The 14,038-nt window shown below is 32.9% G+C and overlaps 1 protein-coding gene across 6 annotated transcripts in view; it reads right to left on the bottom strand.

Annotated features, from left to right (window-relative positions):
- Positions 1-9,795, bottom strand: part of LOC148616450 (uncharacterized) — a 66,861-nt gene extending 57,066 nt beyond the window's left edge. For 2 of the 6 annotated variants that reach the window (XM_088583504.1, XM_088583502.1), the window contains exon 1: positions 9,738-9,795. Coding sequence is in view for 2 of the 6 variants with exons in the window: in XM_088583500.1 (XP_088439626.1) it covers positions 6,035-6,092 (58 nt within the window). In the remaining 4 variants the exon portion in view is untranslated. Of the gene's footprint in view, positions 1-6,034; positions 6,173-9,737 lie in introns of those variants that run through there. The other 4 variants (XM_088583503.1, XM_088583501.1, XM_088583500.1 and 1 more) reach the window with 2 other exon arrangements.
- Positions 9,796-14,038: the final 4,243 nt, after the last annotated feature.

Below are 14,038 nucleotides of genomic sequence, written 5' to 3'. Positions count from 1 at the left end.
AGCCATTTATGACTCAATAAAATGTAGAGCGCAGCTAGATACCCCTGCAGAGGGTGAACCCTGAACAAATGGGTAAATATGGGCAAAATTCAAGCTTAAAACAGCTCTGAATTTAATTGTGATAAATAATTGACAAAAAATATATAAAAATTACACAGAAGCTTACATAAAGGTAAATAAAACAAGACATTCATTGAACAAAGATTCATGAAAATTGCTTTAAGTGTTTTGAAGTTATAGTGAAATTATGGAAAATTCCCCCTTTTTAAGCCACTTACATTGTTAGTGTCCTCTTGCACTTGTAATTTTAGTACTTTTACATTCACAAATATTTGCATACATGTAATTATATATTATTGTACCACATAATTCTGCTTATCAGTGCTGTAAAACTAACAATTCTAGCTTCATACGAGATCAACATGTACAGTATTTTTTAAAGATCATTCATGTGTTCTACGTGTGTTTTTTGCTTGTAAGAGAACAGGAAGTTTACATTAAAAGATGAAATGATCTGTAAGGGTTGAACTTTATGTAATATTACTACACAGCTCCATTGAAACAAATTGATAAAGGGAAGATAGCGTTAGCATATAAGGGTCTGAAAATTTTCAACAATGTTAGAACTGTCAAATGTGTGAAGATTTGAATAATTTGATGAAAATTGCCTTTCTTGGTCTTTATTTCCATTTTCCCATAAAATCAGTGTAGTGATATTGGTAATCTGGCTATATTTTAAGAGGTGCATTGTGCAAGGTATTTAAAAAAACAACATAGCAACAAGATTTTTATCAGTATAACTGACTCGTCCCTGAAATTCCTAATGTCACTGCTTGGGATATTCAAAGTACTGAAATTGTCATATAGCACAGAATAAGTATCACACAGTGATAAAAAAGGCATGATATTAGTTGTTGAAATATGTCCTTTTTTCATAAGGATTAATGATATTAACTACTACAACTTCTTGAATTATCACAGATATCAAATTCGTATGACAAGTTACCTAAAATTGTCATTTTAAGAAAAATATAACTGTCAGGCATGATATAAAAAATGGCAATTTCTTTGTAGTCCCATGTCTCATTTTGATAGTTTTGGTCTTATTAGACTTGAAATACCATAAACTTTCATAAAAAATAAACAAGAGGCTTCCAGGAGCCTGAATCTCTCACCTGGTTAAATTTTGTCTTTAAAGAACAATAAATCAAATAATGAGTTGTCCAAAAATTTTGACTCGAGAAGTCTTTGATAGGACTTATCATATGGAAAGAGTTCAGCAAAACCTAATGGTTTTGGAGATATATGTGAAAAAGTACTGTCTGACCCCTATGTTCTTGTTTAAGTAACGGCGGCCATGTTTTTGAATGATTGAAAATCCCCAAAACAATTACATGCAGGACACCCCAAGGAACATTCATACCAAGTTTGGTTCCAATTGATCAAGTAGTGTCAAAGAAGAATATTTTTGAAAGAAATTACATTAACAATAGAAAAAAATGTTGAAAAAGGGCAATAACTCAAATATGGCTTAACAGATTAAAAAGAAAATCGACAAGATAGATTTCATCATGCTGAACACTATTACCTAATGTCAGAATTTGGCTAAACCCGACTGTCTTGGATATATATGTGAAAAACTATTGTCTGACCCCTAGGTCCAATTTTAGTAATGGCAGCTATGTTTTTCAATGGATCAAAAATCCACACTACAGTTCTATGCAGGATACTCAATGGACCATTCATATCAAGTTTGTTTTCAATTGGTCAAGTAGTGTCAGAGCAGAAGATTTTTGAAAGAAATAATATGAAAAAAAGCAAAAAAAATCAAACAAGAGGCTCCCAGGTGCCTGAATTGCTCACCTGGTTGAATTTTGCCCTTCAAGGGCAATAAATTCAACAAGAAATTGTCAACTATTTTAATTCAAGAAGACTTTGGTAGGAATTATCATAAAGTCATTTCAGCGATTGAAAGTTTCTTTCAATCTATCATAGTTTTTAAGATATTGGCTGTAAACTGTACAGAAAAAACAAAACAAAAACGTCATTTTTCCCCTTTCAAGGGCAATAACTCTTACAAGGAGTCCTCTGACAACTTTTATCCCTGAAGACTTTTGTAGTCCTAATAATAAGGATTATTTCTGCTATTGAAAGAATTTAGCTAAACCTAACAGTTTTGGAGATATATGCAAAAAAACTACTGTCTGACCCCTATGTTCTATTTTTAGTAACAACGGCCATGTTTTTCAAAGTATCAAAAGTCCCCAATTATGTTCTATGCAGGATAACCCAAGGAACATTCATACCAAGTTTGGTCTCAATTATTCAAGTAGGATCAGGGGAGAAGATTTTTAAGAGATATAACATCAAAAATAGCAAAAAAAACATAAAAAAAGGGCAATAACTCCAACATGGCTTAATGGATTAAACCAAAAATTGAACCACAACTAGATCTCATCATGCTGAACACTTTTATCCAGTAAATTAAATATTGTATTCTACACTTTTACCCTAAGTCAGAATTCGGCTAAACCTAACAGTTTTGGAGATATATGCAAAAGACTACAGTCTGACCACTATGTTCTATTTTTAGTAATGGCAGCAGTGTTTTTCGAAGTATCAAAAGTCCCAACTTAAGTTCTATGCACGATACCCCAAAGAACATTCATACCAAGTTTGGTTCCAATTGATCAAGTAGTATCAGAGATTTTTGAAAAAAAATAACATTAAATATAGCAAAAGCAAGTTGAAAAAGGGCAATAACTCCAACATAGCTTAACAGTGAAAATGAAAATTTTATGGAAGATAGATCTCATCATGCTGAACACTTTAACCTTACGTCAGAATTTGGCTAAATCTAATGGTTTTGGAGAAATATGCAAAAAAGTACTGTTTGACAACTCTATTCCCCTATGTTCTTTTTTAAGTAACAGTGGTCATGTTTTTTCAACAGATCAAAAATCCCCAAATCAGTTCTATGCAGGATATCCCAAGGAACATTCACACTAAGTTTGGTTCCAATTGATCTAGTGGTATCAGATGAGAAGATTTTTGAAAGAAAATACATTCAAAATGGCAAAAAACGTTGAAAAAGGGCAATAACTCCAAAATGGCATAACAGATTAAAATGAAAATTTCAAGGAAGATAGATCTCATCATGCTGCACTCTTTTACTCACCTCAGAATTTGGGTACATCTAATGGTTTTGGAGATATATGTGAAAAAGTACTGTCTGACCCCCTATGTTCTATTTTTTAGTAACAGCAGCCATAATTTTCGATGGATCATAAATCCCCATATCAGTTCTATGCACTATATCCCAAGGAACATTCATACCAAGTTCGGTTCCAATTGGTCAAGTAGTGTCAGTGGAGGACAGTTTTGAAAAATTGTTAACGACGATGACAAAGGCCAAGTGATGGCAATAGCTCACCTGGCCATTGGCTAGGTGAGCTAAAAATAGAACATAGGGGTCAGACAGTAGTTTTTCACATGCATCTCCAACATTAGGTTTAGCCAAATTCTGACATATGGTTAGTGTTCAGCATGATGAGATCTATCTGTGGTCAAATTGTCCTTCTAATTCGTTAAGTCATGTTGGAGTTATTGCCCTTTTTCAACATTTTTTGATATTTATAAATGTTACTTCTCTCAAAAATCTTTTCATCTGACACTATTTGACCAATTGGAACGAAACTTTATATAAATGTTCCTTGGGGTATCCTGCATTGAACAGATGTGGGGATTTTTTATCCATCTAAAAACATGGCCGCTGTTACTAAAAAGAGAACATAGAGGTCAGACAGTAGTTTTTCTCATATATCTCCAAAACCATTAGATTTAGCTAAAATCTGACATAGGGTAAAAGTGTTCAGCACGATGAGATCTATCTGTGGCCAAATCTTATCTGTTTAAAACATTTTATGTAAGCTTCTGATATGGTAAGTCTAATAAGACCAAAACTATCAAAATAAGACATGGGACTACAAATAAATGGTCATTTTTATATCATGCCCCTCAGTGATGATTTCTCTACATTGCTAAAAAATGACAATTTTAACTAACTTGTCACACCAAACTGATATCTATGATAATTCAAAAAGTTGTAATACCAAATACCATTTATTATTATGAAAAAAAGGACAGATTTCAACAATTAATATCATGCCTATTTCATCACTGTATGATTCTTAGTCTGTGTTGTATGATCATTTGAGTACTTTGAATATTCCAAGCAGTGACATTATGTATTTCATGGATAGCGTCAAGATACAAGTCAGTTTTACTAATAAAAATCTTGTTGCTATGTTGTTTTTTTACAATATCTTACACAATACAGCTCTTGAACTATAGCCAGATTACCAATATTACTATACGGATATAATATGAAAATGGAAGTAATGACCAGGAAAGGCAATTTTCATCAAATTATGCATTTCTCTGAAATATGCCATAATTTAGCTTATGGACTTACTAACCACTTCTAATGTTTCCATTACTTTACATGTCAAACAAGTAACTTTCAATGTTTCAATGTGAATTCCAAGGACAAATGACACCTGAAAGTTGCATACCATTGTGAAGCTTGGAAAATAAGGCTTTCAAAATCATTATTCTAATGGTACGATGACTGTAGAAATTCTTCACAAAATTTACTTGTATAAAAAATACTGAAAATCCTCTGACACTACTTGACCAATTGAAACCAAACTTGGTATGAATGTTCCTTGGGTATACTGCATAGAACTGATGTGGGGATTTTTGATCTGTCGAAAAACATGGCACTGTTACTAAAAACAGAACATAGGGGTCAGACAGTAGTTTTTCGCATATATCTCAAAAACTGTTAGGTTTAGCCAAATTCTTTCATAGCTGAAATGATCCTTATTATTAGGACTACCAAGGACGTCAGGGATAAAAGTTATCAGACAACTCCTAGGAAGAGTCATTGTCCTTGAAAGGGGAAAAATGATATTTTGTTTTTTTTTTAGTTTTCAGACAATATCTTGAAAACTATGATTGATAGAAAGAAACTTTCAATCGCTGAAATGATCCTTATGATAAGTCCTTCAAAAGTCTTCTTGAGTCAAAATAAGTTGGACAACTTCTTGCTAAATTTTTGCCCTTGAAAGGCAAAATACAACCTGGTGAGCGATTCAGACTCCTGGGAGCCTCATGTTTCATTTCATGTTCATCGTCTGGATATAGCTGAAATATTGCTACTTGGGTGTTAGGCACTAAAAATCATTCAATCAATCATAGATTGGTAGAAATGTTAATTTTACCGATGTTTTATGCTGCACGGCCATGTTGAAATATACCGGAAATAAAGAGCCCTAATGGAAACAGGGAATTTAGCGTGCTATAAAAGCTGGTTTAATCCACCTTTCATTTTGAAATAACTGTCCTAAGTTAGGTCCATTACGGTAATTTCCAACTTTCCGGTTTTTACCTTGATATTGCCTTTGTTATGCGGACTTTCCTTTAGACTATTCCTCTTGACTACAGCCTATATTTTATCTGTTCGGTTTGTTTGTATGTTTGTTGGGGTTTAATGTCCGAGCAGCAATATTTCAGCTATATTCAGACAATGAACATAAATGGATGATAAAATGAACATGAAATGAAAAAAAAAAGGATGGGTCACAAGGATAATAGGGTCGACAAATTTTGATTGCCACTAGAAAAAGGGGGGATGGGTAAGGTCGGGCAATTTAGCCTCCTGTGGCGGAGCGCAAAGGTTCCTATTCCTATCGAATACCACAGCAGGGTTCTTTAATGTGCGAGGAATGTGGCATCTTTCCCAACACGGTGCACCACTATGGTTTGCGGTCAGGTTTTCCGTATTATAGCCTGACAACCCCAGCATGTAATACGCCAGGGGTACCCCGTTCCACCACCTGGGGCACACATCCCAGTTGCTCTATTCTTTTAACACCCGGACCTGCACGGGGTTATCTGTTCGGTAATTTTGTTATTACCCTTCATGTTATAACAGATATACTGTGTTTATTGTTCAGTTTTTCTCTCTTACTTGCCATGAGATACCTTAAAGCATAGATACAACACTGTCTCCAAAACACTATAATCATCGATTATTACGGATTCAATTTCCTTGTTGTATTGACTGATACCAAGTCTCTGATAGTCACGTCAATTGGTACCAGTTGACAGTGGTACCAGTAAACTAAGAAACGAAATAACAAAATCAAATGAAATATGTGTATATAGTAAGATCAAACAAACAGCATTGAAATATACCAAAATAAAAAATGAAATATCGAAAACGAAAGAAAACCCAACAAATTAAAAAAAATGCGTACAGAAATGAACCATTTATAATTAGATTTGCCATTAAGGGACCGGCAAAAAAGTTGGGGGTGTGGGTGGGGGGGGGGGGGGGGGTCAAATAAAAAAATAGCAGTACTTGAAGGGGGTATATATTTTTTTACTAACTCCATGGATTTTAAAGATAAATCATTTACACGTGTAATTTCATACATAATGTCCTGTGTAATAAAGCTTTTTATGTTTGGTTCAGTCAATGTCTCTAATTGTCTGTTTCAATTTTTATCTATGCATAGAAAATAACATTGCTTAAATTTTTACTTGGGGCCTTTCAGAGCTCCCTATTAGATGAGGTTATTCTCATGATGAAGTTCTTGTTGTGACCGCTGAAGGCATTAAATTTACCGCTGGTTGTAATGGTGGTTTGCATTTGTTACATTATACCATATCTGTTCTTTTTCAATTGCATGAAGTGTATGTGCACATAGCAACACAAAAAAAATTCTTTTTAAATGTATAAATAGTGTTTTTGTGTGAAAAATAATAAATATGAAAAGCTCATAAAATGAATGGTAACACGACAGTTTACAACTCATTTACAGAAAATTGTAAAAATTTGAATAAACTTTAATAGTAATATATCAAACATGTATTTAAACGACTAGAATTCCAAATTTCAAACAACAATAACAAATGTAATTAAAGGACAATTGTTAAAGTCTTTCCCATGAATATTACTTAATCCCAGTGTTTTTCAGAGTAAGAAGTATCCAACTTTAAAGTGAAATGTAAAATAAAATAGAATAATAAGAAATGAAAAACATTTTCTCGTCGAAAATCTGAACCAAGTATTCATTCTTTTTGACGTCGTAACTGACATGTCCAGTTGTGTAAAACATCAATTAAAATATGAAGCGTGTATCTTTTACATGTGTACTCATGTCTTACTAAATTACTTTAGGTTCCATTTAGTTAACACAAATGTAGAGATTTTAGATCACGATGAAAAAAAAACTGTTTCCATTATCATGTACAAGATCGCCTGTATTACGTACAATTTAAGACCCCTTTGAGGACCCCATAATCCCTAACCTTAATTCATGTTGTTTTAGTCTAATAATTACATGTCGGAGAAACGTGAATAAACAAAAACGTAAATGTTATTATTATTATCTTTACATGTTTTTTTTATCTTTGACAATAACAATAATATGGATATTTTGAAGGAAACCCAAAAGTGTATATTTCATCCAACATAATAAATGGTTTTATCAATATACATCAGAAATCGTATGAATTTAACACATCCGGGACTTCTTAGTTTGTATAAAGTAACTCCACCAGAGTATACTGTCACAAGATTCACATACCATTAGCCATATGTATGGATGTATTATGCTCAAATTCATGTAAAATGTAACAATACGAATTAAGAACATTCATGAAGCATTCAGAACAAAATTTTGTATCCGAGTAGCATGAAAAAACTAATATATATATATATATATATAACGCAACATTGGAACTAATAGCTTTTTTGTTTCCTATTGTATCTTTTCACATTTAAGAAAAAAACTTATTTAACTCTTCTGTGGCTTGAAAATGTCTAATGAAAAGAAATGGAAAAACAGCATCTTCACAAATTATCATTTTGAGTTACGGCGCTCTCACCGTTCAATTATAATGATAATAAACAAATGAAATTTGCAGCATATTATTAAATTGGTAAATTTGTTACATTTATTCTTGTGTCCAATATAAAACAAAGCATTAATGTCGATCCGCAGAATTGTTGTAAAGCGATAAAATTTAAGGGAAAGAAATGATGAATAAAAACTGACAGACATTCCACGAAGCAAAACCGTCGTAAAACAGAAAGTATTTGTAATCAGTTGCATATTAAAATTCTAATGTTTTCCGTTTATATAAAAAAACTAAGATGGAGGTGTATAAAATTTTCCAGACATAATAAACGCAGTTTTAATAAATATGATATAAAATTTCTACAAGAAACTATGCAAATACAACACATTATCAAATTACAATTTTCACTGGTAAATAGTTCATGAGTTATAATTTCCTATCCTAATCTGGGATAAACACCAGGAAGTGGACAGTGGTCGTAACTCTTGACAGAATGTTCATACTTTTTTGGACTTTACAATTTTTCACCACTTAGTGTTCAAGAACACGATAATATATCAATTTTTGATCTATTTTTTTTAACGTAGGAGGAGAAGAGCGCAGTTTTATATTTGAAGAAAGGGAAATAACTCTGTAACGACACATGTGTTTTCTTAGCAGGGTAACTCTGTACCTTCTGAAGTTACAGATTTATTTGGTATACAACTCAACTTGATTTCTCTTGAAACGACAAAGTCAAAATGTGGCGGAAGAAAAAAAATAATAATAGTCATACGAATAGTAGTAAGATTTTCTCTTGACATGAAAGACCTTAATCATCTAAAGCCAAATAATATTTTGGTGTTGTTAGGTTTACCGAACACGAGATTTTCGAATTTTCGAAAAATATTGCGAATCGTTGTTTTTTTTTCAGCGGTTTAAGGAAAATCGTTATTTTTTTGAAATTTGTTGATCATTAATGTCAGGTCAATCAGCACTATCATATGATGCAAGTATGCATTACAGTTTTGAATATGCTCAACAGATACATTACCCCAGACAGAATACTATTGACTGAATTATTGCCCAGGACTACTGGATCATGTATCTTATCCCTAGGCTTTTGAGTTAAGTTGTCATTGAAATGATTAAAGAGAAGAGGGCTTACAACATCCCCTTGCTTCACTTCCATTTCTGAAAGAAAGGGGCACTTAGCCCATTATCAAACTTAAATCTACAATACATAGAAAAGTTACATTATCATTCTAACTTTATTTAGCGCTAACCAAATGAGAAAACATTTGTTACACTCGTAACTATACAGTTTTATAAATATAATCGTTTATAAAATGATTTTTATTTGGTTTCAGGTCTCCTTTAAAGCTTTTGTTTTTCGACAATAATTTTCAAATTAATTATTGTGAAGCGCTGCATTATTCACTTTCCCCCTAATTTCTGCATATGTTTACCCTCTATAATACTTTTATGACGTCTTATTTCGGTCTTTCGAGACACACTTTCGTTTCGGTATTTACCGTTCCGCAGTTTACAGGTACCTGGAGCACTGAATTGCAAAATATAATTATGATTTTACTACAACTAATAGATCAATCAAAGGCTGATACGACCGATTTTGATCTTTTTTTTTCTGAAGCAGATTTATGCAAGGACTTTCTATACATGTATGTATGGATTTTTCGTGGATAGTCTGCGACATCTTTACCTCAATAATATATACATTTTGGAAATAATTTTCTCATGAGCAGAAAGGTATCATTACTTATATCTTGCAGAATCCTTTTTAGATTTTGATTCTTGGTAGATACCTTTCCGAGTTAACGTTTTAGACCCTCCTGTAACGATCTACTTCCTGGTTTGTCAAAGTGGTAGAAGACAAGTAAGACATTAAGCGACCAGGAGCGACAAGTAACGCCAATGAGGCTAGAAAGGTGACCGAAAACAGCGAAATAGCACCAGGTAGATTATTTATTTATCAAAAATGCTAACCAACTTACAAAAAAAAAAAAAAAAAAAAAAAAAAATTGACGAAGCCCTTGCTATCTCAGTTGAAATAGACTCAATTTTTGTGGAAAGCCAAAATGGGCTAAAGGCTTATTCTTTTATATTTATATTTATATTTTATAAAGTGTCTTTTGGATGAATCTATTTCTGACATAATTGAGTCATTTTGCCAGACTTATCTCCTTAAGGATAGATACTTGTAAGTAACAGACCATTTTCTTCTCGAAGTGGAAGGACTGGGATTTAATTTTAAGTTAGATATTTTTTTTCTTTCCAGCAGCATCTGTAGTTAAAATTTTTATTTGAAAATCTACGTTGTTCAGAAATTGGAGGAATTTTGAATCATAATGTTTTTTTTTTCTGTCCAAAGCTGAGTAAAACACTTTTTTAGAGTTACTTTTTTCCCAGCAAGTCCCTCCCGTATATAAATGTAGTTGGTGCCTATGTGATGCAGTAAAATTCTATATGATTCAGCAAAAATTAAAAATAAATAAAATTGCATTTTAGCTTAAGTAAATTGATAATGTCTTGACATATTTGTAAATTTAGCCGAAAGAAAGAAATATTTGTTATATTGAATAATACATAATCTGTGACAGGAGACTATACTCGGCGTCACATAAATAACATACTGTTAAAATTTGAATAAAAATATTTTCTACGACTTTATTGACACCAACCGTCGTTTAAATTGTCTTAAATGACTTGCTCATTCGTTTAGCCAAACAGCTTCTCAAAAACAAGTCGCTTATTAGCTTAAATCATGCGTAACAAATCCTTACGGGAAAATCCCATACTAATATCCGCCATGTTGGTTTTTACGGGACGATTTGTTTACAAACGAAGTTCGTAAGTTCCCGTCGAACTCCGGTGACAATCGTCTGCTTGATCAACTTCTCGGTATTGTACGTTGTTCGCGTAAAATAAATCCGAGATATCCGAATAACGCCGAAGTGCATTCTGGGTTCTTCGGTTTTTGGACAAACCATTTAAACGTAAACAACATCTCCTAGCAACCCGATCACTGTAAACATGGCCGACTTTTTACAATGTAAATATTGGCACCTAGAATTAAAATTTGACCGGAATTTAACGATTCAATGTTTAGGGAGAAGCCGTTTGGCTTAACGAATGAGCAAGTCATTTAAGACAATTTAAACGACGGTAGGTGTCAATAAAGTCGTAGAAAATATTTTTATTCAAATTTTAACAGTATGTTATTTATGTGACGCCGACTATAAATAGATTTGAATTCTTTGGTACTTGCTTAATTGTTTTGCAAATAATTTATATAAACAATTGACACTTTATAGAGATGGGTAAAATGTATTTAATTGCCTTAGGTAATAGTTTCCATTGTTTAAGGATAAATAAATTGAAACAGTATCAGACACAAAAAGATAAAGTAAGTTTGAGTAAACGTAATCTTACCTAACCAAACATTTCTTATACTAAGGCGTTATGAATATTCATATTTAGACATTAAATAAAATTAAGAGATTTCATTGGCAAATAAAGATAGGTCCGACAGCACGTGATACTGGGTTTTTAAGGAGCTCAACCCAGCCCTGGTATCACTGTGTACGTTTAGGACAATAAAGAGTAAAAACTTGATATCTTTATTTACCAGGCACGTGAACAATTTAAATTTGATATTTTATTTCTAACTTTTATAAGTAGATTTTTAGAAGTAAGTTTTTAGTTGAAGTTTTATTTAAAGCAACTGTAAATAATTAAAGTCTTATTTTTCAAAATAAATAAACGAAAATGTATATTAATCAAATAAATAAAAGTATGAATAGTATTAAGCTTAAATTATTCATCCTCCCAAGACAGGGTTTTGAGTCCACTCTCGCTCCCTTAAACCCCTGACATCACTCATTCATTTTAGCGGTATCGTCCAAACCAATTCCGATTGGTTGCTTCTCCGAGTGAGAAGCACCAATGAAAATCGATTTAACATAAAATGTCTGTGGAAAGGTAAACAATAATACGAGGTAATGGACGATCTGATATAGTAACAGAAAGTTGTATGATGTCACAAATGATGCAATATGAGCAAAATTGATAACTGTAGATTCTGTTTAGAGTCTTTACTGAAAAAAATGACGTTATTGTGTAGCCAGTTTGTAAGTTATATCGAAGAGTTACGAGTGATTTGATTGGATTTTGGATCCGGGTTAAATTTAAGTAGCTCACTATAGTTTTAATACTGAAATACCATGATTTCCCGCCATATTTCTAATTCCCTGCTGATTTAATACTTTATGTGGTAAGTCTCATTTAAAGTACCAGTTGTAGCATTTTCATTCGGAAATCCTGTTTTTTTTCTTTAACTGAAGGTAAAGAGCAGAAATATGGCTGGAAATCATGGTATTTCAGCTCTTCAATTGTGAGATAATAGGGAACATTTCAAAATATCCATAGAAACAAAATGGCGGAAAACAATACGTTCAGTGCAAAATTCTCGTAGAAAAAATAAATATGGAAATATTTCGATCTTGTAGGTAAGAACGAGAAATAATTGTATGAAAGGTGTAGTACAGAACGACATGAATTAAATGGCAAGTGTTTTAAAGGAACTTTTGAGTAATAAAAAAAATAATCTAAAAATACTGCAAACAGGCTGAGGTGAATTCGAGTATATAAATATATAGATAGCGCTGGACGATACCCGCAAATATGAATGTTTGTTTGTTGGGGTTTAACGTCCGAGCAGCAATATTTCAGCTATATTCAGACGACCCAAATATGAATGAGTGATGTCAGGGGGTTGAGGGAGCCTGACTTGGGGGGACGAAATTATTAGAAAAATATATTTGATAACTGTATACGTTTAGGCCAATAAAGAGTAAAACTTAATATCTTTATTTACCAGGCCAGCCTCGAAAGCATGCAGTGTCCGATGGGCCAGGGACACAAAACAAAAACACACGTATGCCAGAGTCATAGCAAGAAACCACCACCGCTCCACCAAGACTCTACCATGAGCGAGTTTCCCCAAAAAAATAGTCAAAAAGATTGTTCCATAAAAATGTGTCGGACTTGGGGGGGGGGATGGCAGTCGACATCTCGAGGAGCCATGCCATGCCCTTGACCTCTCCGCTCCAATCATACAATTTACGACATAACACCTAAATGTTGATAGGTTATCTTAGTAAATATTATGCTAACATATAACAGTTTGATTCACAAGTTACATAAAAATAAAAATTATGCAATGAAAATGAACTTGGGATAAATATGATTTCACTTATATCTTAAAATGTAAAAAAAAAAAAAAAGAAAAACAGATAGGAGAAATTACATAGATCGTTTCCATCTGTAATTAATGTTTACAAGGGAATGTATGTAAGTTTCAATCAATAATGAATATTCAACAAAACGTCAAAGCTGAGAAAATTGGGTAATATTATTAGAATTATCGACAAAAGGGTGAATGCCTTTATACGTGTATGTCTTTACTTTTCTCTTACACTGTTTATTTCTTGTTTGTATTTTTTCTGTATGTTCGCCTCTGAATTGTACCGTTTATTATGTACTATCTGCATACCATTGTTACCTCATGGTTGTCGGAAATTAGGTATAGTGTGTAGGTTACAGACCACCAATTCAACCAATGAGCATTTGGAACGTACGCAAAAATAGTCCTACGCAGAAATTACCCCTGTTCCTCATAGTGCTGTGAAAAAAGTTCTCATCTTATTTAAAAAATTTAAACAGTTTCTGAAAGGAAAAACATTTCTGTACATTTTATAGGTGCATTTTGCTTCTTCTGATGTGAAGCCTAATCTCCATAATGATTTTTAAATATACCCCTATCTTGTGAAAACACTGGGATTTCCCTACTATTTATAGACCCTTCACTTCCGGTGACCAGTACTGCACTGCAAGTCTGCTAACCCCACATGCCATTCTGAGGATTGTGAGCTGACATATGTAGAATCATGCTGATGTATAGTCCTCTGCAGGTTAAAGTTAAGGTAAAGTCCAGAGAAGCCATTGAATATTGTGAAATTAGCATAGAAGCCTATGGGAAGTGGAATTAGTGGTTTTTAGCCTGTATGTTGTAACTTGAAATCGGGAATGATATTCGACTTAAAAT

Source organism: Perna viridis, chromosome 5, assembly GCF_037379345.1.
Source record: "Perna viridis isolate PV_CMFRI_1.1 ecotype Kerala chromosome 5, ASM3737934v1, whole genome shotgun sequence".
Taxonomy (NCBI): Eukaryota; Metazoa; Mollusca; class Bivalvia; order Mytilida; family Mytilidae; genus Perna; species Perna viridis.
This window is presented reverse-complemented; position numbering and strand designations above follow the sequence as displayed.